We start from the raw sequence: 20,264 nt of genomic DNA on the forward strand, positions 1-20,264 counted from the left end.
ACTATCGATTCGAAGCGTCTAAATAGGGCTACTATTAATATAATTAAGTTATAGTTTAGATTACTCGATATACTAGAGATTAGTAATATTAAATAGGTTAATAAGTATAATATAAATAAGATTAGTATCCTAGAGGGTAAGGGATTTAATAGCCTAGTTTTAAGTAAAATAGAGATTATAGTAATATAAAAAAAAGAGCTTAGTTCGCGTACTTAGGTATTTATAATCGAGTATATCTTTATTAATAATCGAGCTATTAAACTACTAGTTATATATAAGGGAAAGTCGGTATAATAGTAGTAGTTTTTACTTAAACTTAACCCTTATACTAGTTAGGAGTTTATAATAATAGATAATAACTAGATAACTAATAAAACTACCCTTAAGTAATTAAAAATAGTATTTTTATTATAAACTAAGACCCCCCCCCTTAGGGGGCTTAGTATACTTAATAAGCCTCGATTATTAGTTTTAAATAGCTATAAGAGTTATATAATAATAAAATTTATATAAAAATACTATAAAAATAACGTCTACTTACTATTCTTATTACTATATACTTCTTATATCCTCTAGCCGTTAGATATAACTATTTTTAAACTTATTAAGTTTAAGTATAAGAAGGAGCTTAGTAAAGAGGATATAATAAATAATTCTATTATTATTAAAAAGCGGTACTTCTTAAGCTACTATTAAAAAGCTCGTTTAGCTAGTCTAACGTCGTTAAATATACGAAGTAAATAAAAAGTAATTAGACTATATCCCCCTAATATAGCTAGACTACTTACTAATCTAATAGTCCTACCTAACCTAGTTATATTAACTAAAAAAACCGTAGATACTAAGTAAGTAACTAGTAATACTAAAAAAGTTATTAACTAAGTATTAGTAGCGTCTATTATTAACTAGTTAATACCTAAAAAGGCTAGCGAGCTCTGTAATTAGTTAAAGTTATTTATAGAGCTTAGTCTAGATTATAATACTTAATAACTACTATTTAAAAAAATAAAAAAAGTATTTAGCGAGTAGGCTTACTATTTAATAATATCTTAGTACTATATTCGAGTTCTAAAAGCTAAAGTTAACCGATTAAGGCTGCGGAAAAAGAAGAGTATATTAATAAACTTAAATACTAAGTTTATAAATATTTAGAATATATAGAGAGCTTAGGAGGACTCTAGCGACCGTTTAGTTAGTCCTAGTCGATTTATAAGGGTCGAATTACCTAGGGAGAATAATAACTATATTATTATAGTAGTAGAAGATAGTTAATTAATTAAGTGTAGTTAGTAGCGATGTTTTGATACTATGTTTTGATAGGGTGGCCAAAAGGGGGGGGTGGCCAAAAGGGGGTGGGTCGACTTAATAACTTCCGACCATCTCGAATCCGCTGCCAAAATCATCCAGCAAGCGGTGAGAAACGCCAGCCGGTACAATGATGACATCGCCCTTCTCAACTACAGGCTCGATCCGGCCTTCGTTATCTTCGCCCCCAAAACAAAGCTTAGCGCGCCCATGGCTAATGCTTAGAACTTCGTGTGTTGTACTGTGAAAGTGACTCGTGCTGTACATGGTATAACGCCATTGCGGCTCGACGACACCAAGGGAGGTAAGGCGAGATTCGATGGCTGATACACTCGTTGACGAAAAGGCGGAGTGATAGATCAATAGGGGTTTGTTTTGGATGCTTGTGTTTGGGAACAGTCCATGTGCCGGGATGAGGTGCTTGGACACGCGCAGTGATGCCAAGGGCGCCAGGCTGGCTTTGGAGCCCATGATCGTGTGTTCGAGCGTGGATCTTTTCTTTGGGTATGTTTGTTGGTGAATATCTGTAGGGCAAGCTGTGATACTCGGCCACAGACCTATCTTGGGTAGAAGGGGAAAGAAGCTGTAAGTCGACATGTGTAAATAAGTTGAGAATGGGGTGAAGAAATATTGACGTCATACCCGGCGTGACCGCTCATCATTGCTTAATCTATTCTCATTATTATCATAAGTCTATTCTTTCCGCGCCCGGGCAGAGTCTTTTAGCACACGACGAAATATCCTCTTGTCCTGGTCAATTGAGCCCACCGTGTATTTGACAACATGACGTGGAGGAACAACACGCCTCAAGACCAGTGCCAACCATATGTCCTTCATTACAGATCCTTCAGGAACTTCACGTTTCTTTCCAAGCCGATGCAATAGCGTTCCAGTACTGGTCAGGATGCATCCGCATATGCCCAACATGGCCACTGCCATCGAAACGCACCGCATCATAGGCGTAGCCCTTGCCCTTCGACTCGGCCATATTCTCCTCGATATCCTCCCAGCCAATGAGCGGATCCTCCTTGCTATACAGATACAGTTTGCGGGATCCCTTGGAAACATACTTCGTGTCGCCAATGGCCGCGACGCTGAAGACAGGCGCGCTTTCCCGGCCGGTGAGGTGCTCGAAGCTGTGATTCAGAAGGAGGAATACGCCCATGATGCACTGTGTCACAACGAACGGCCAGGGAAACCAACCAGCGGTGCCAAGGGTCATGGCCAGAGACCAGCGCTTGAGGTTGTTCCATGTCATGATCACGCTGCCGGGCGTCGAGTCGTAGCTAGACAGGCGATGCGGCATGGGGCGACCGAATCTCTCTTGGTAGGCGTGCAGCGTTCCAGCGTAGTTGATGCCGCCCGTGTTGGACATGACATGCATGAGGACCGCATCTTCGTTGGGGTCTGGTGTTCCGGACGTTGTCGAGGGATAGGCGGCTTCGATGATGGGATTCATGTTGTTGGAGCGGGTCTGAAGGTCCTCTCTCATGGCTTTGACGATGGGCGAAAGCACGGCGATCTGTTTTGCGTGCGGAAAGAGTGTGCGGAATCCATCGGCGTATTTGGAGACGTGTTTTGGTATGGCGTCGCCCCAGCTGTAAATGATGACGACCCTTGGGTGATCTGCTGATGGCTGCGTGCCCTCTGTTACTGGTTCGCCCTCCCGAAAGAAAATTTGGTCGGTGATGGCCGTGAAGCCTGGGAACGGGTCTGATTTCGGTGCCATTTTGAGGGCTTCTTGGGGCGTGCACCACGAGCAATGAGATAAACTAAGAGTGAGATAATAAACGAGCAGACGTAAGCTTTGGTGAGAAAAGTTGAGCAAAGGATTTGGGCATCAGCTGCACATTCGCGAGGAGGGAGCATCAGCGTTCATATTTTGAACGTCAGATCCATTTTCTGATGACTGATCTCATCTCGGCGATAAAATCTTATCAAAGGCCCGGAGACTCGGTAGGCGTCCTGCGGCCACGCCGTTGTTGGGACGCGCCGTGGACCCAGGAACCTAACTGTTGGGACTCGCATCGGAGCAGTAGCCTGAAAACCGTACGACGGCCGGCGTTGGGCATAGTCCACGGAGGATCCGTTACTCTAATCTGGCGTGCCTGGGAGGATCGTATTGCGCGTTGTGTGGCGCCTGGGCTTTCACTTACGAGTGTGAGCCACTGAGGGTGAGAGTGAGACTCATCTCACTCACGCTAAATACTCAGGAGTGAGCTTGGCTGCGTGCGCTGACGGCTCCCACAGGTCCACTTACCGAGGCTAAAGCAATTGCTGTTTAGAAGGGGCCGGACGCCCAAGGTCCTGGAGCGTTGTCCAGATTGAGCGGGCTTGAGTCAGGTGACATGTACAAAGCCGAGGCTCACTCAGGAACGGGTTCGGTTTGAACTCCGCCCGCCCTCTCTGATCTTGCAGATGGACAAAGTGAGAGCCAACAAGCGTTCGAGAACCGGACCCACATTGGTGAACACAGGTAAACTGACCTGTGGGGGGGGGGTGTTAGCTGACCACTCCACATTTTCACGTGAGTGTGGCCCGTGCCACTCCGTAGGTGATCTAAAAGGAATTCGGAATCGATTCAAAATCGATTCTAAATTAGTTTTAGATTAAATTAATATAATATAAGTAATTTTTAATATTAAAATTTTATTTTTAATTGGATTACTTAAAAATATATTTTTAAGTATTTTTTAAAAAGAATAGTATTATAAAAACTAAAATTAAAATATGAAACTACTATTAAATATTAAAATTGATAAAAAATTAATTCTCAATTAGTTCTAAATTAATTCTAAACTAACTCTAAATCACTTTTAAAATTATTTTAAATATATTTTAAAAAGTTAAAAACTTAAATTCTTATATTTAAATAAATTATTAAATATTTTAATTAGTATAATATATTTATAAAAATATTTTTCTATATTAAAATAAGTATATTTAATTATATCTTAGTTATAATTTAGAACTAGTTCTAAATTACTTTTAGATTACTTTAGAATTGGGTCAGCTGGACCCACTTACTTTCCACGGGCCAATCAGAAGAGCGCTCAGGTCACGTCCCTTTTCCTTGGTCAGGTCAGGTAACCGGGGGGGGCCACAGGTCAGTTTACCTGTGTTCACCCCACATTGTCGATACCCCAGAAGCTTCCCCGGATTCCAGCGACTCGACGATAGTTCAGCTTCATCCAAGTTCTTTTCGTGTATTACTGATCCTAAACTCAGATAAATCCTCCATCTATTGAACGGCCTTATCGACTTAATGACCGGTGGTGTTGCAAAGGCTAATCAGCATCCCTGTAATTGAGCCTCTTGGCGAAGAGGACGAGACTTTGACCCTTGAAATCAGCGGGATCCTGTCGATATCATGACGTCTGAGGAGCTTGTAACATTCTCAAGTGCTACGACGATAACAAAACTCGGTCCCAATGTGTACGGAGCAAACTTGGTTCCCAGCTGGTGCACCGGCTCAGGTCAGTCGCTTGTTCTCTACGCCCATTGGGCTCATCATTGACAGCGCGCAGTTCCGAATGGCGGTTACGTCGCATCGGTGATTCTCCGTGCGGCATCGCAGCACCTTACAACACGCGGACAACCCGACTCCATTTCGGCGCATTTCGAGTACGTCAATCGCACGGAGATTGGTCCTGCAATTCTCATTGTCGATGAAGTCAAGCTCGGCCGCAATCTTTCAACGTTGCACGTCTCCCTCTATCAACATGATCTCCAATCATCAGCTCCCTGGTTTACGCCGTCTTCCAGAAAAGAGGTCGTCGCCTACTTGATCAATACGCGCTTAACTGTCGAGAAGGGCCTGACGCTAGAGAGTGGCTGGGCAATGACTCCGCCAGCCAAGACCGCCAATTTCTCCCTCCTCGGTCAGGATAAGGACCCCCACTGGGTGCGCAAGCTAAAGCTGAATGCTCGCGCGACGTCCTACGCCCGCGCTCACAACAATCTCGAGTACTACGTTCCGCGCGAGGACTCACGCCGTGGCATCGTCGATCTCTGGTTGCGGCTGAAAGACGGCCAGAGGTTTACGAATGCATCGCTCGGTTATGTTGTGGACGCGTATCCGACAGTAATAGAGGCATGGAGACCGAAGCGCGACGAGGAACAGACACCTTTTCGGTCGAATGAGATGTTTTGGTACCCTACCCTTGCTCTGAATCTGGACGTGAAGAAGGCTTTGCCGGGGGAGGGAGCCGAGTGGCTCTTCCTTCGGACAATGGCAAAGGTCATCCGAAATGGCAGACTAGATCTTGAGGTTATTGTTCTAGATCAGGGTGGAGATGTTGTCGCTCTGAGTACTCATGTGAACATGGTTTTGCCCGCTGAGAGGAACTTGAAAGAAAGGAGTCACTCGAAAGCCAAGATTTAGATGCAAGGCCTAGACGTATACTCGACCTGATATGGTCCAGTTCATTCTTTCAAGGGCAGTATGTATCAGATCTCATATCCTATGTACATGTCCATAATACCCCAAACCCATCCAGTTTTGCATCATTCAGACGTCCTTGGTTCAAGGCGCTAGTTGAGGCGTGAAGCCGACCGCAAACTATTGCACCTTCCCTCTGGAGTCAACCGACCAGATTTCTTCGATAACCCCATTACGATGGGCGTAATACCAGTCGTGCAGGTTAATCGTTGGATCAATGTGACTGGGAACCATTTCAACCCGATCTCCCACCGCCAAGGCGGGAGTTTCCTCCTCCCAACTAAGCGAACCATGCTCGTCTCCCAGGTTGGCGTGGGTATAGCGTCGGTCTTTGCATTCAGCAAGTCCGCTGTCCGTCGTCAACGACTTCAGCCCCGTATCAATCGTCACTTGCCGCTCGCCCTGCTTGCTGACAACGGTCGCTAACAGCGTTAAGCTATTGGAGTAGAACGAGCCGACGGCGTTGCGGTAGTCCGTATCCATGAAGATGAAGGATCCCGGCTGCAATTCCGTGACTCCTGGAACCGTAACGCAGAATTCAGCGGTGCCTGTGCCGCCGGTTGTGACCACCTCGATGCCGAAACCTGCTTTCCGAAGCGCTTCTGCCGTCTCGGTCAGCGTCTTCATGGACTCGAGGCACTGCCTCTTTCGGTCCTCCCGGTCGTGGAGGTGCTGCAGGTGGCCCTCATATCCCTGCACACCAATCAGGTTGAGATGCTTGAGATTTCCAATGTGTCTCGCCAGAGCCATGGCAGGCTCGCCTGCGGTCACGCCAGTCCGATGCAGTCCAACATCCAAGTCAATCAGTGTGAGAATAGGCTCCTCGACACCGGCCTCCTCCAACGCGTCGTTGATTGCCGTTGCACCAACTTCGCTATCGACTACGATTCTAATTTTCTTGTTCTTCTTAAATAGTTCAACAAGACGCTTCACTTTCGGTCTGCCAATGATTTCGCACGTAATGAGGATGTCGTCGAAGCCCGCCGCCGTGATGGCTTCTGCTTCTGACACTTTGGCCACACAGCAGCCTTTGGCACCGGCGGCAGCAAGCTTTCCGGCAAGAGCTGCACTCTTTGTTGTCTTGAGGTGAGGGCGGATGTTGACTCCGGTGGGTAGTAGGCTGTCGAATAGCTTCTTGATGTTTGCTTCCATGAGGTCGAGATCCACGATCATGGAAGGTGTGTCTAGGCTGTCTAGCCCGTCTCCCACATTGACAGTGTACATTTTGGCGACGATTTTGGGTTGTTGAGATGAGTATACATGACGTGAACAGGTTTTCAATGCCAAAGAGGAAGTGAACACGGGAATCCAAGATCCCGCATAAGATCGGCTGCGGGGTCGGCAACCCCAGAGCGAGATAAGACGATTCGGAGTGGATCTCCGGCGTCGGAAACGGCGTGACTAATCAGTCTGTGTACTGTTGTCCGCGGAATAATACCTCGAGCAAGATTTGATCAACGTGTTCATTTCCCTGCTGAAATACGCTCGAGTATGGAAATGGAAGGAAGTTGAACTATCAGGCATGGCACTGCTCTGCATCTCGGTCAACATGTATGTCTCACAGCGCACATGAACACACCATAATTGAGCTGCCAACGCACGTGCGCCTTGGGCTTTTTGGCGCCTAGACACGGGAACCGGCAAGTTGCGCTTGAACGATGGATCTTTTGCCCGGCTCGGCACATCTGCAGGTTCAATAGAGGTTGGCTTCAGCTAACAACCGATGCAGGGTTGCATCACTCATGCAGCACTGTTCATAATCAGCACTATACTTATCCGTCCTACTCAAAGCAGCATTCAAGGGCTGATCACGCGTTGCCGATAGGCCATCGATGAGGGGAATGTTGTACAATGGGTATAAGACAGCAGTCAGAGTAGGACTGGGAACTTGCTGCATAGCAGACCAGACAAATGAGACGAATGAGGTGGCTATGATATGAAAGCATATGATCTTGCTCTAAGACAGCTCATGACTGAGGTAGAGGAAAATGAAAGAGATCTGCAAATCTGGCTGTTATAGAATATTTGTATATATATCCCACGTGCCTATTTGAGTCTATGGTAACAAGCATGCACAACATCTTATCGAACCTTCTCACCAAACCCCCCGTGACTATGGTGCTACTTGATGCGCCAGAGCTTTCGCTAGCCTCGACCGGGGCTTTTTTGTCTATCGCGACAATTTCGACACTAATTTTACGAATCTTCTATAATTTGTACTTACACCCCTTATCCAACTATCATGGCCCATGGTATGCGGCTTCATTCTCACTTTGCTCCGCTGTCATATCTGTATTTGGGCTTGAGCCACATTGGTTGCTGTACCTGGCCAAAAAATATGGATGTGAGTTGTTGCCCGTCTTGTTCTTTCATCTGAGATTACCACGAGATTCACTAGCTAGCGTCCCGTCCAATCTTTTGAAAAGTGATAGACTAGTACTAACTGATCGGCGAAGTTGAGAAGCCTATCCGCATAGCACCATCGCTTCTGCTTTTTCCTCAATCCAAGGCTGTCAAGGATATCTACTGGGATTCGAAATGCAATAACAAAGCTTCCCTTTACGGTTCCAGTGCACTTGGCCCACCGCACCTATTCTCGACCATTGATGGGAGTGTGCATAAGTCCTTGAGAAAAGCCCTCGGCGGTCCATCGGTATGTCTCTGCAACAGTTCTACGCTGTTAGTTGCATCCTCGGCGCGCCTTTGACTAATACTGAACTGTCCAGTGGTCCGTAGGTGGATTGAAGAACAATTGGGAACCACGAATAGACGCACACATTCAACTTTTTGTGCAACGGATGACCGAATTTGCCGAGAAAAATCAGGCAGTTATTCTCTCCGACAAAGTAGCGTGAGTATTGACATGCTCTTAGCAAAGATGCAAAAAACCTTGTGACAAGGCTAACCTCATCTAAGAGAGTTCGCGGCCGATATCATGACGCTAGTCTGTTTCACCAACCCCTGGGGCTTCGTCGACAACAGTCGTGACGAGCGCAACATGCTCAAAAGTTGGCGAGAGGGATTAGTCTTCTTCGGGTTTGCAGGTCGTTTCCGCTTCTTTCGGGATGTGATTCTGAAAGGCTCGCTGGGTAAATATTTTCTACCAGAGACAAGCGATGACAACGGCATGGGATACTTGATGAGGCAAGCAGACAGGGAGGTCTCTGGTCGGGAGCAGCGCATGTCGCAAGAGGACTTTTCCCAGGAAAGACCAGACTTTTTGCAACTGTTCGTCACATCAAACCCCTGCGTGTCATCAAGGCGCAATACTAACCTGGTTATAGGTGCCTCGAGGCACGGATGGACGGAAAGCCATTGACGGCGATGCAGAAGCGCGCGCACGTAACGCTGCTCATTCAAGCCGGCGCGGATACGACCGGAACGGCGCTCGGCAGTACCATCCGATTCCTTCTGACCCATCCGGCCGTGTTCGCACGCGTAAGAGCCGAGTTGGCAGCTGCCGCCGACGCCAAACTTCTCAGCACACCCATTCAATTCGAAGAGACAAGGGCACACTTGCCCTACTTTGTGGCATGTATCAAGGAGTCTCTGAGACTTCACCCGCCCGCGACGAACTTGTTCGGCAGAGTGGCGCCGTCCCCGGATGGTAAAGTCGTGGACGGTACCTGGGTACCCGCTGGCGCAGAAATCACGAGCAATTCGTACGTCGTTCAACGGGACCCTCATCTGTATGCCCCGGACCCAGAGGTATATCGACCAGAGCGGTGGCTTGAGGACGAGGGAAATTCCAAGGAGCATATCAGCGAGATGGATGCTTCTGCTTTTGTGTTTGGCGTTGGGCCTAGAGTCTGTCTAGGAAAAGACCTTGCCATCATGGAGTTGTACAAGTTGCTCCCAGAGACTTTTCGGCAGTTTGACTTTGATATGAAGGAAGAGGGAGAGTTTGTGGTTGTCGGGGGTATTGCCTACAACGAACGGTTTGTTGTTCAGCTGAAGCCGCGAAAGGAATAGTTCTCGTTGAAATTCTTCGTTTCTTCAACTTGTTCCTTTTTTCCTTTTAGGCATCTGGTTGCCACGGCCAAGTTAGTAGGCTGAAGGGATCTCAGTAGTATGGTAACCTTGCCTGATGACAACGCTGCACAGATTCCTGAGACGACGATAATCAGTGTCTACAATACCGTGTTACAAGTTGTGACTTGAGGGAAGTTATCAACTAATTGGTTCATATGTTGATGCAATGCCGGTCAATGTCTCCGTCATCGAGCAACCGACGATAAGCGATGACAAGGAAACGGGCAACTCTGCCAATAAAGACGTTTTCCGCGCTGAATCCTTGCCGGCGCCGGAGCGGGGAGATGCCCCACAGCTGTCTAGCGCCGCTTTCGGCTATCTCGGTCGCACTGATTCCTCCTCTCTCAGGCGTCCTTTCTGGACAGTGTAGCCCATGTCAACAAGTCGACTCCGACTGGTCCGCGGGAAAGTGGCAGGGTTCGGAGAAAATCATGCTGTCTCTTCAGTTGCTGGCAGTCTCTCTAGAAGCATAACGTTGCAGCACGCATACTTCCATACTGTAGACAGGCACCATGGATTATTCGTTACAGAACCACCGCTCCTTCATTGGCTCCAAGGTCACTGACCTGCCTACGCCCTCTTTTGTTCTCAGCTTGCCAACCATCAAGAAGAATATTGAGAGGCTGCATCAGGATGTCGAGAAGGCCGGAGTCACACTTAGACCTCATGTTAAGACCCTCAAGGTAGGAAATTGACATATTTCCCACTCCGACGTATTTGAGGTCATGACTAACTGACTCGCAGAGTCTGGAAGTCACGCGGTTGATGCTGGGAAATGGCAAGTACAAGAGAGTTGTGGCATCAACACTGTCAGAAATCCGTGGATTATTGCCATTAGCAGAAGAGGGCATTCTCGAGGAGGTTTGTTATGATTCGCCAGTAAAGATACACAAGGACTCGCAGAACTGAGGCATTTTCTTTTAGGTTCTGTATGGGCTGCCGCCTCCAGCAAGCACCATCCATCTGCTGGAAGATCTACGAAAGTCCACCAACGTCCAGCTCATGATCGACCATGAGAAGCAGCTCATAATCGTAGAGAAGTTTGTCGCCAAGAACACGGAAAGCACAATCAAACCCTGGGACATCTACATCAAGCTCGATGTGGGTAGCAAGCGCGCCGGTCTTCCCCTGGACAGCGATCGTCTCACAAAGCTGATTCAACACGTCAACAACTCATCAGCCGTCACTCTCAAGGGCTTCTACTGCCATGCAGGCCACTCTTATGGGTGCCGGACACCACAAGAAGTGGAGGATCTCCTTACGGTCGAAATCAACAGTGTCCTGAGCGCTGCGAAGCTGGTTACTGGTGACAGAAAACTCACCCTATCTGTGGGCGCCACACCGACGGCTCATGTTGTTGGCACTCTTAAGGCAGCGATCCCCGAGAACGTCACCTTGGAGTTGCACGCCGGTATGTACTTCTCGCTAATCTTGACCGCAGAGGCGAGACACGATTAACACGAGGGTTTCTTAGGGAACTTCCCAACAAACGATCTCCAACAGGTCGCAACCAGCGTCATTGGAGCCGAAGACCAGGCCATCCGCGTCCTCTCCGAAGTCTGCAGCGTGTACCCGGAGCGCAACGAGGCTCTCATCAACGCCGGGACAATCGCCTTGTCAAAGGAAGCTGGCCCGGACCCAGGCTACGGCAAGGTTGTCGGCAAGCCTGACTGGGCCGTTGTCCGAATGTCTCAGGAACACGGTATCCTGGGTGAAGTTCAGACACCGGGCTCAAAGACTACTGAGCCGGAGCGCAGAGATGTGGAAGCGAATTTCGATGTTGGCGATAAGATGTTCCTCAATGTCCAGCATGCCTGCATAACTGCTGCGGCCTTTTATGTTTACTACGTTGTAGATGAGAATGATGTTGTGGTAGATACCTGGGTTCCGTGGAAGGGGTGGTAATGGTGAAAAGTTTGACAGTTTAGTCAAATAGTAGAAGCTTTAGTCCCTCATACCTTACTATAAAGAAAATATTCGTGGTATCATATTCGCCCGCTCTTGATGAGACCCGTCCATAAATGTACACACATGTTGATCGAAAAATGTTCTCTGGTTCCGCCAGTCGCCGCCATTTTTCGTTCGTTCGCACGCTCGCTGGCCCCTTAAACACCGCCGCTATTCATATCAATCATGTCCCCAGTCCATCTACGCAAATGAAATCCAAATCTGATTCTCGTTCATGACCCGACAAACCTGCCAAGGACCTGCCCCAATATCCGCCGGAATGACCTCGTTGTGGTCCCACAGGTGCTGCAGTACGACTGAAGTTTGTCGGATGTTACCCAGACCAATTGTGGCAAACATATGGCCCAACCTCTCATGCAGGAATTCTTGTTGTCCCTTATCTGTGACGCACGAACCGATAATGGTGATGGGCCAGCATAGACTAGTGTTTATGCGGACGCTAGGATCTAGTTGTGCTAGATGTGAGAGAGCTCCGCTGAGGGCGTTTTGGATAGCCATTGTCTGGAGGCCGTGCTCTTCTCGAGAGAGTGTATGTAATGCCGTGTGCAGATAGAGCAACAAGGCTTTCTGGTATATATATCCGGCCAAGGCAACATTCTCAGTCACCATGGGGTTTGGCTGCCAGTTGAGGATCTGGCTTTGTAGTTGTGAGAACAGAATAAAGTCATCGGCTGATGGGCGCCAATCCGGCTCGTCCATATGGCTCATTATCCGCCGTCCCAGGTCGAAGATCGAAGGCACCAGCAGGATCAGATCTAGCCAGCATCCGCATAGACTACCTATGTAAGAGGATGCCACGAGCTCAGTGGCGAGGAGAATGAGATCGTTGCTGAGGAATAGTTGATCACCAAGTCTTGCGTCTATGGATATCATGCTGACGGTCGCCGTGTAGATGTAGTATTCGGTCAAGAAGTCTTTCAAAGTCTTGTGTAGAAAGGTGTTGTTCGCAGATAAGAAGGGCAAGATCAAGGACTGGGCTGCCATGAGATGGTCGAAGATGGTTCCATTCACGTCACCTTTGGCAGTCTACAAGGGGTATCAATATCACGGTGAACTTAATTCCGAGCGTGACTGTGCAACATACCTCGACCAAGCACAGAATCAGGGCACCAATGCCCAGGATCAGCGTTTCTTCACCATGCTGTCCGCCCATGTACGTCGAGATGTTTTGCTGAAAGAGTCGTAGCGACTGATTGTAGTATTTGGTTGCAATATGGTCCGTCGGAACTAAAGACTTTGCTGCTCGGTGGACGGCACTCTGCGTAAGAAGTAGTTGTAAGACGAGATCGCTGCTGAATGCTAAAGGAATCAACTGCGCGGTGAAAGGGTTGTCTGTCGTGGATCCATTGGCCATACTGAGCGATGTCGCGCTGAGGTAATGACTGAGAAGCTCAAGTGAGTTGCTATCCTGATTGCCGGCCAGGAAGTTCATCGACCTCGGCACATGGTGATCTCTGAATATCGACATTGGTTGAACTGGCGAGTGCACCATCTGATCCGTAGCCTCGCCATCGTCCGGGTCTTCCGTGTTAAAGACAGAAAAGGCGGAAGGGTCTTCAAGTCCGATAGCAGTCGTTGTGTGCTCTTCTGGCGTCTGGGGAGGGACGATGATTGCGCCGCTCTGGTCCGTCGTGACGATCTGGGTTGCCGGACTTGAACTCGAGTCTGTTGTGGCTACACTTGGTGATTCCGAGGATTGAATATGTGATGCAAAAGAGAAGTTGACTGAACGATCTGGGAGATGCTGGGGACTCTGGGATGCCACCGTGGACCCTGCTGGTGAAGGAGCAGTAGGCTGAAGATCGTCCTGCCGCGTGCTCTCTGGCGAATTTCCTACCTCGCGGGGTGAGCGCGAGGTGCCGCCGCTTTGGGTAGCTTGAGAGGAAGAGGCAGCGGCGGTGGCCTGGGATGAGGACGTTGGGGGCCAGCGGCACTCTAGGCGGTTCCGCTCACAACCGCGACACCGCGGCTTGGTCTCGTCGCACTTCTTCTTGCGACCGCGGCACGTCAGGCACCCCGTACGGACGCGGAAGATTGGCCCCGCAAGGGTACGGCGGGGTTTCGTTGACATGGCTGAGAGAGCCGGCCGGGCCCGTTGAAGTGAGTGAGTGACGAAGGGAGGGAGAGAGAGGGGAAAGACAAAGCGCCAAGAAAGCCCGAAAGTTGAACCGTCCTCCGATAGAAGGGGAGAGCGAATGAGGCAAAGTTCTAGACCAATCCCAATGGAACGGGCAGCAGAAGAAGCGAATGCTTGTGTGTTAGATGTGATAGACTGATCTTTGCATGAACAGTTGACACGGAGTTGGAATGTCGAATGGACTGCCTCCGCGTGGGCCAGATAAGGAAAATTTGCCGGGGTCGTGTGAAGGCGTACTATTCGTGTCTCGAGCGCGGTCCGCCGGATCCGCCCGACCCACTTACTTCACCGGTGCCAGCGCGGTAAAGAACCGGATTGGCCACCCCGCATCCTCCTTGTCTCGGCCGGGTTACCCTGACGAGGCCTAGTCGGCACTATGTCATCGTCCTCACCCCTCTTCAGCCTCAATGAACTCGGATAGGGTGTTGGGAGTTATCAAGTATCAGATCTTTGAAAATTTCCCCAGCTGACCCACCTACCGTTGGAGGACAACTGTAATTTTTGCAACGGGCCTAATGGTTTGTACATTCAATGAATAGGGCGCATACTGTCCTCCGTACGTAGGCAGGGTACTATTATAAGGAAGTGCCTGTCTACCCATTTTAAGCATCGTGTCTATCCGCAAAAATATCGATATCGCATCTAGCTACCCACCTATTCAAATCTACCCGTCAAGGCGTCAACGGTGTAGTGGGCCTAGATCTCTGGAAAATTCGATCACGGTCTCGTAGACAGAAATTTCTCGTGGGCAATTCAACATCTTTCGCATGCATACCCAGCTTCAATGCCGGAGAATTGCCTGTGGTCCATCGACCATTCTGCTCTGACTCTCGCACGAAACCTGTCCATCTCCCTGATCTTGTGAGAATATTAGTTGGCTTTTCTAATCAAACATGATAGCTTCTTGGTTTTGTGTTTTTGGGAGGACTAGAAATCAGATGAGTTTTACTATCCGGGAGGTGGTTTTTGGCTACTCGGAAAGTAGTCCACTTATTATCCCATCCTAGCGAATAAGAGTACGTTACTTTACTACGTACTAGATGCAGATGATCGGGCATCGAAATAATCTCCAAGTCGCAAAACAACTATTTAATAAAACAAACCTGCTCCACAACAAGGCCAACTAAGTAACTAAGTCACCAACCCTTCGTATCAAAAGGTAAACTAGGCACTAAATATGCCAACTCGCGTGCATACGATGTGCGTGCTGGGAAATGATTCGTCTTTTCAATGCCCATGCTCTTCCATGTCGAGATTATCAGTCTGAACTGGTTTCAGGAACCATTCGAACCTTTAACATATGGTATACTGTAATTGTATAGTCGCGGGTGGGTGTTGTAGTATGGATCAAATGTTAACAAGGCAAAGCCTGGGTCGCCCGCAGCAATATTGTTTGGCCAACAAGTATTGAGCTCCAGACCATCGTTCGCCGGTGGGTTGGCAGCATGCCCCCATTTGTTAATGGTAAATTCTGGCCGAACTGTAGCCGTGATAGCGGCCTGAGTTCTTGTCACGCCGCCTTGTATGATGGTCTTCCTGTTGGGATCGGCATCGACTTTGGCCTTGAATTCGGAGTCCTTCATGTCTTCGATGGCGGCACCAAGACATATTCCTTTCCACATATGTCCTGCTCCTCGATTCATTCCTCCTGGGATTAGACGAATTAGTTGTCCCTGTGCATTTTTTACCAGAATTGAGGCGGGCTGGGTCCTGTAGTCCTAGAAGATATGCAGGTGGGTATTCGTCTTTGTCGCAATCTACCTTATTAGGGTTCGATTTGACTTCATCCAGCCATCTATCACCTTTATGTTGCTTCTGGAAGGCTGGCACAGCTTCTGCATCTAAGCGCCACGCCGTTGCCGCGGCTTCAGGCGGACAAGTTAGAGTAGCCCATTGCGGATTGACCTTGATAGCCGAACTATAATGGAAGCAAGCTTGAGACCATTTTTGGCTACATTCTCTCTCCACAACAGTCGGCTTGGCGTTGGGTGCGTAGACAACCGATGTTACAACTAAATCATTTTTCCTTGTCGCATCGTTGACACAAGATTGTATCCTCAATGTGTTTTTAGCAGCCCCAAGTCGCATGGTTGATTTTGCTGGTGGAACCCTGCACTTCCGCTCCTTTTGGATCTTTCTATCAGTGGGGTTATTGTCGTCACCCTTTTTGCCACTACCTTGTTTGAGGTTATCCGATTTCTTCTTCTTCTCGAATCGGTCTCTTCCAGCAGGCGAGTTGCTCAGTATGTCATATACTTTTTTGATGTCTTCCGGAACCAAGTTTGTTCCGCCACATGGCTGAAGCCACCAAGAGAAAGCGCCTTCAGGGTCTTCTTCCTTGGGATAAAGATATGCTGCCATTTGAGCAGCCGTATTGGCGATTTCTAACCAGATGTATAAGCTTCAGATTCATAAGAGGGGAATAGGAGATGGAAAAGGCACCGGGAGGTGCAGAGAGATAATGAGAGAGGGGCAAGGGCATACCTAGGCCAGCGCTAATTGGCTTGCCTACCACAGGAATAAATTCTACACCAATTTCCAGCACTAGTTTCAGCGTTGACATCATAATATAGCATGAGATCTGTATTGTTGGTTGTGAGTTTCATCTTTACTGCATATTGCCCCGATTGATTATGGTGTAGTGACGCTTACCTGAGCCATCTGTGGCATGCCATCCAAGACGATATCTGCAAATTCGTTTACTAGAGGGTTGTTGCATTCGCATTTCCCTCCAGCAATTGTCGTATCTGGGCCGATCTTATGCCAAGGGATAGGTTTGTCGATTGGCCAAAAGCCCAGGCAGAACGCATTAGACATTTTGCCTTCTTTCTTGGCTTGATCAGTTTCTGGCTTGCAGATGGAATCGCAACTTTTCGTTTGGTAGTCCCAGTGTTGAGGCTCTTTTTATATGTTGCAATTCTTCGAATTGCTTTCCTTGACACGCCTGGCATAGTCGAGAGGGTACTCAGGGTCGGTTACCACGATGTCGATGTCACTCGTATCTGGTCCATCGATACGGCTCGTGCAAATATTTTGTGGACAATGGCCGTACTTGCAGGAAAACTTGCAAAGAATATTAAGATCCGTATTCGAATCGTCCCAGGCGACGACATCGACTTCTGTCTCAGGCGGAACCTGTGGTGGAATCCCTCGGGCAGTGCACTCACACAAGGATTCTAGGCAGAAGCCGTATTCGCAACAAAACTCGCAGAGATTACCAGTATTCAAAGTGCAATCTTCGCCTGATATACATCGTTGCAGGTCGCGGCTTTGGAAGGTAGGCTCAGGATGCGGAGGCTGATGTTGAGGTGGCCCAGGACGCTTAGGCTGAGAACGCGAAGGCTGAGGATGCGGAGGCTAGGGACGTGAAGGCCGAGGACGAGGAACCTGAGGACGCGGAAGCTGAGGACGTGAAAGTCTGAGGCTAGGATCAGATATCTCATGAACCTTCACGCCAGGCAAAACGGTTGCGTTTTTTGGCCCCGCGAAACATTTCCCTTGACTCCAACCCAAAGTAAACTCTTCAACCAGCTCGCGGTTTTCGACAATGTCAATTGCAATGCCTAAGATCCTTTCAGGTCCTCGACTGTCATCGCAAATCTCGACGAGCATCTGAGTCGAATGGCCGACAATTGGCAGATACGAGATTGCATTCCATGCAGACGTTAAGTCAAAGCACCCACTTATAGGCCCCCCCCCCCTTTTAGGCCCCCCCAAAATCCCGCCCAGCCCCCCGATTAAAACCCTACCCTTAATATACAAACTACTATAATGATTATAAAAATCGTCTAAATATATTTCTTTTTAACATAATCATTAATTAATATATAATAGTCCTATATACTAAAAATAAGCTCTAATAAGCTCTTAATATTATTAAAAACGGTCTTTTTATTAAGAGGGCCTTAGTTAAGTTCGGAATTCCTAAGGTAATATTTTAGAATCGTAAAAAAGGCTACTAAATAAGAGCGAGGGTATTTATAAACCTTTAGAAGCTTTTTTTATAATAAAAAGACTAGCTAGCTTAGTAAGTTCGAATTTAGTATACCCTAAGTATTATATTAACTTATTAATAAGTTAGAGAATTTGCTAAGTAAGTTCTAATATTTTAAGGGGATACTAAACTACTTAAAAAAAGATAGATTAACGCTTTTATTAAAAAGAATTTATTAATAAGGGTCTAAAGAAATTATTTAATAAATTTATACCGTATTAATAAAGCTATAACTAATATAATTAAATTATAATTTAGATTACTTAATATACTAAAGATTAATAATATTAAATAAGCTAATAAATATAATATAAATAAGATTAGTATAATAAAAAATAAGGGAGTTAATAAGCTAGTTTTAAGTATAATAAAAACTATAGTAATATAAAAAAAAGAGCTTAGTTTGCGTACCTAGGTAATAATTATTAAGTATATTTTTATTAATAATAAGTTTATTAAACTACTAGTTATTTATAAAAAAAAGTCGGTATAATAATAGTAGTTTTTATTTTAACTTAACCCTTACGATAGTTAAAAGTTTATAATAATAAATAATAGCTAAATAACTAACGAGATTACCCTTTATTAATTAAAAAAAGTGTTCTTATTATAAACTAAGACCCCCCCTATTAGGGGGCTTAGTAAGCTAAATTAGCCTTAACTATTAATACTAAATAAGTATAAGAGTTATATAACGATAGAATTTATATAAGAGTATTATAAAAATAATATTTACTTATTATTTTTATTATTATATACTTCCTATGTTTTTTAATTATTAAATATAGCTATTTTTAGTCCTATTAAATCTTATTATAAAAAGGAGCTTAATAAAGAGGATATAATAAATAATTCTATTATTATTAAAAAGCAGTACTTCTTAAGCTATTATTAGCTTACTCGTTTAGTTAGTTTAACGTTATTAAATATACGAAGTAAGTAAAAAGTAATTAGATTATAGCTATTTAATATAACTAAGCTATTTCTTAACCTAATAATCCTACTTATATAAGTTATATTATTTAAAAAGGGTATAAAAGCTAAGTAAACGACTAATAATATTAATAAACTGCTTAACTAAGTATTAATAACCTTTATTATTAATTAGTTAACTCTTAAAAAAGCTAGCGAGCTTAGCGACTATTTAAAACTATTTATAGAGCTTAGTTTAGATAATAATACTTAATAACTATTATTTAAAAAAGTAAAAAAAGTATTTAGTGAGTAAGCCTACTACTTAGCTATATTTCGGTACTAAATTCGATTTTTAAAAGTAAGGGTTAAGTATATAAGGCTTAAAAAAAAGAAAAGTATATTAATAAACTTAAATACCAAGTTTGCGAGTATTTAGGATATATAAAAGGCTTAGCAGGACTTTAGTAACCGTTTAGTTAGTCCTAATTAACTTATAAAGGTCGAATTACCTAAGGATAATAATAATTATATTATTATAGTAATAGAAGATAGTTAATTAATTAATTATAGTTAGTGGCGATGTTTTGATACTATGTTTGTTAGGGGGCCTAAAAGGGGGGGGGGCCCATAAGTGGGTGCTTTGACTTATTGTTAACTTTGCCAAGGAGCCTCCGCTATAGATACTCACTATCATGCTTCTAGATTGGGCGAAGAGAGTTTTCGTAGGGCAGTTGGGAGGATCTGCAAGCGTTCGCTCTACTGACTGGCCTAGGAGAATAAAGTCCAACCTACTGAAATTGTCATTGCCGTCGTTGCCTCGAACTACCATGACTTTTCTCTCGACCTCTTGGCCGGTAGACTCACAGGATGCGGAGTACATGCCATCTGGTTGCCGAATACTAAATTGAGAGCTCTTCGCGAATGACTCCGATGTCCAGTCTATGACTGGACGACTGGAATTGAGCGAGCAGCCGTAGACGGTAGTGGTAGAAGTTAGGTTGGCAAGAGCGTCGGGAAACATTGGTGCAATAAGCATGGGTTCCTGGCAGCGACGTAGGTGGTCAATCGATCCATACTCTGTCCATGTGTTCGTGTTTGTGTGGTTAGCACAAGGTATAGGACATTCGATTTTTTGGCTAGAAGGGGTAGCATCGATTCCAAGTGGTGCTGCGATGTTGACGGTGACATTGTGTAGGACGTCAACTCGTGTGGTCTTGTCGAGCGAAGGATGCGGAGCAGCTACTGCTATCCACGAAAGAAAATAAACTAGTTTCATTGTTGATCTGGTTATAGAGGTTAGTCGATTGCCTTGGTATGAGACATGAGTGTTAGTATTTAGGTAGCTTGTGCGTGGCAGTGATAAATACATAGTCAGATTCTGTGTCATAGTCAATGTTCGTTCTCACAGTCAATGATTTCGCCTGATGAAGAAATGTTTCCAGGGAAATTCATGCCTTTGGGCCTTTTAACAC

General features: G+C 46.0%; 9 protein-coding genes across 9 annotated transcripts; 2 read left to right on the top strand and 7 right to left on the bottom strand.

The window, feature by feature from the left end:
- Positions 1-1,362: 1,362 nt before the first annotated feature.
- On the bottom strand, positions 1,363-1,964 carry CLUP02_01733 (uncharacterized protein; the record flags this gene model as incomplete). Its single annotated transcript, XM_049280770.1, has 2 exons — positions 1,363-1,888; positions 1,948-1,964. The coding sequence occupies 2 exons, from the start codon at positions 1,962-1,964 to the stop codon at positions 1,363-1,365; spliced, it is 543 nt and encodes a 180-aa protein (XP_049136727.1).
- Positions 1,965-2,161: 197 nt separating this feature from the next.
- CLUP02_01734 (uncharacterized protein) lies at positions 2,162-3,034 on the bottom strand (the record flags this gene model as incomplete). The annotated part of the gene is made up of 1 exon (XM_049280771.1): positions 2,162-3,034. One exon carries the CDS (start codon positions 3,032-3,034, stop codon positions 2,162-2,164), a length of 873 nt encoding a protein of 290 aa, XP_049136728.1.
- A 208-nt stretch (positions 3,035-3,242) lies between these two features.
- Positions 3,243-4,496, bottom strand: CLUP02_01735 (uncharacterized protein; the record flags this gene model as incomplete). Its single annotated transcript, XM_049280772.1, has 6 exons — positions 3,243-3,456; positions 3,506-3,539; positions 3,603-3,638; positions 3,698-3,791; positions 4,333-4,377; positions 4,437-4,496. 6 exons carry the CDS (start codon positions 4,494-4,496, stop codon positions 3,243-3,245), a joined length of 483 nt encoding a protein of 160 aa, XP_049136729.1.
- Positions 4,497-4,675: 179 nt separating this feature from the next.
- Positions 4,676-5,689, top strand: CLUP02_01736 (uncharacterized protein; the record flags this gene model as incomplete). The annotated part of the gene is made up of 2 exons (XM_049280773.1): positions 4,676-4,781; positions 4,833-5,689. The coding sequence occupies 2 exons, from the start codon at positions 4,676-4,678 to the stop codon at positions 5,687-5,689; spliced, it is 963 nt and encodes a 320-aa protein (XP_049136730.1).
- A 177-nt stretch (positions 5,690-5,866) lies between these two features.
- Positions 5,867-6,970, bottom strand: CLUP02_01737 (uncharacterized protein; the record flags this gene model as incomplete). The annotated part of the gene is made up of 1 exon (XM_049280774.1): positions 5,867-6,970. One exon carries the CDS (start codon positions 6,968-6,970, stop codon positions 5,867-5,869), a length of 1,104 nt encoding a protein of 367 aa, XP_049136731.1.
- A 1,711-nt stretch (positions 6,971-8,681) lies between these two features.
- CLUP02_01738 (alanine racemase domain-containing protein) lies at positions 8,682-11,683 on the top strand (the record flags this gene model as incomplete). The annotated part of the gene is made up of 8 exons (XM_049280775.1): positions 8,682-8,974; positions 9,031-9,684; positions 9,769-9,793; positions 9,851-9,898; positions 10,282-10,461; positions 10,523-10,639; positions 10,703-11,189; positions 11,253-11,683. 8 exons carry the CDS (start codon positions 8,682-8,684, stop codon positions 11,681-11,683), a joined length of 2,235 nt encoding a protein of 744 aa, XP_049136732.1.
- A 243-nt stretch (positions 11,684-11,926) lies between these two features.
- On the bottom strand, positions 11,927-13,817 carry CLUP02_01739 (uncharacterized protein; the record flags this gene model as incomplete). The annotated part of the gene is made up of 2 exons (XM_049280776.1): positions 11,927-12,772; positions 12,831-13,817. The coding sequence occupies 2 exons, from the start codon at positions 13,815-13,817 to the stop codon at positions 11,927-11,929; spliced, it is 1,833 nt and encodes a 610-aa protein (XP_049136733.1).
- A 1,524-nt stretch (positions 13,818-15,341) lies between these two features.
- On the bottom strand, positions 15,342-16,700 carry CLUP02_01740 (uncharacterized protein; the record flags this gene model as incomplete). Its single annotated transcript, XM_049280777.1, has 4 exons — positions 15,342-16,022; positions 16,128-16,267; positions 16,368-16,464; positions 16,536-16,700. The coding sequence occupies 4 exons, from the start codon at positions 16,698-16,700 to the stop codon at positions 15,342-15,344; spliced, it is 1,083 nt and encodes a 360-aa protein (XP_049136734.1).
- A 407-nt stretch (positions 16,701-17,107) lies between these two features.
- CLUP02_01741 (uncharacterized protein) lies at positions 17,108-17,326 on the bottom strand (the record flags this gene model as incomplete). The annotated part of the gene is made up of 1 exon (XM_049280778.1): positions 17,108-17,326. The coding sequence occupies one exon, from the start codon at positions 17,324-17,326 to the stop codon at positions 17,108-17,110; it is 219 nt and encodes a 72-aa protein (XP_049136735.1).
- Positions 17,327-20,264: the final 2,938 nt, after the last annotated feature.

The sequence above is a fragment of the Colletotrichum lupini genome, chromosome 1, assembly GCF_023278565.1.
Source record: "Colletotrichum lupini chromosome 1, complete sequence".
NCBI lineage: Eukaryota > Fungi > Ascomycota > Sordariomycetes > Glomerellales > Glomerellaceae > Colletotrichum > Colletotrichum lupini.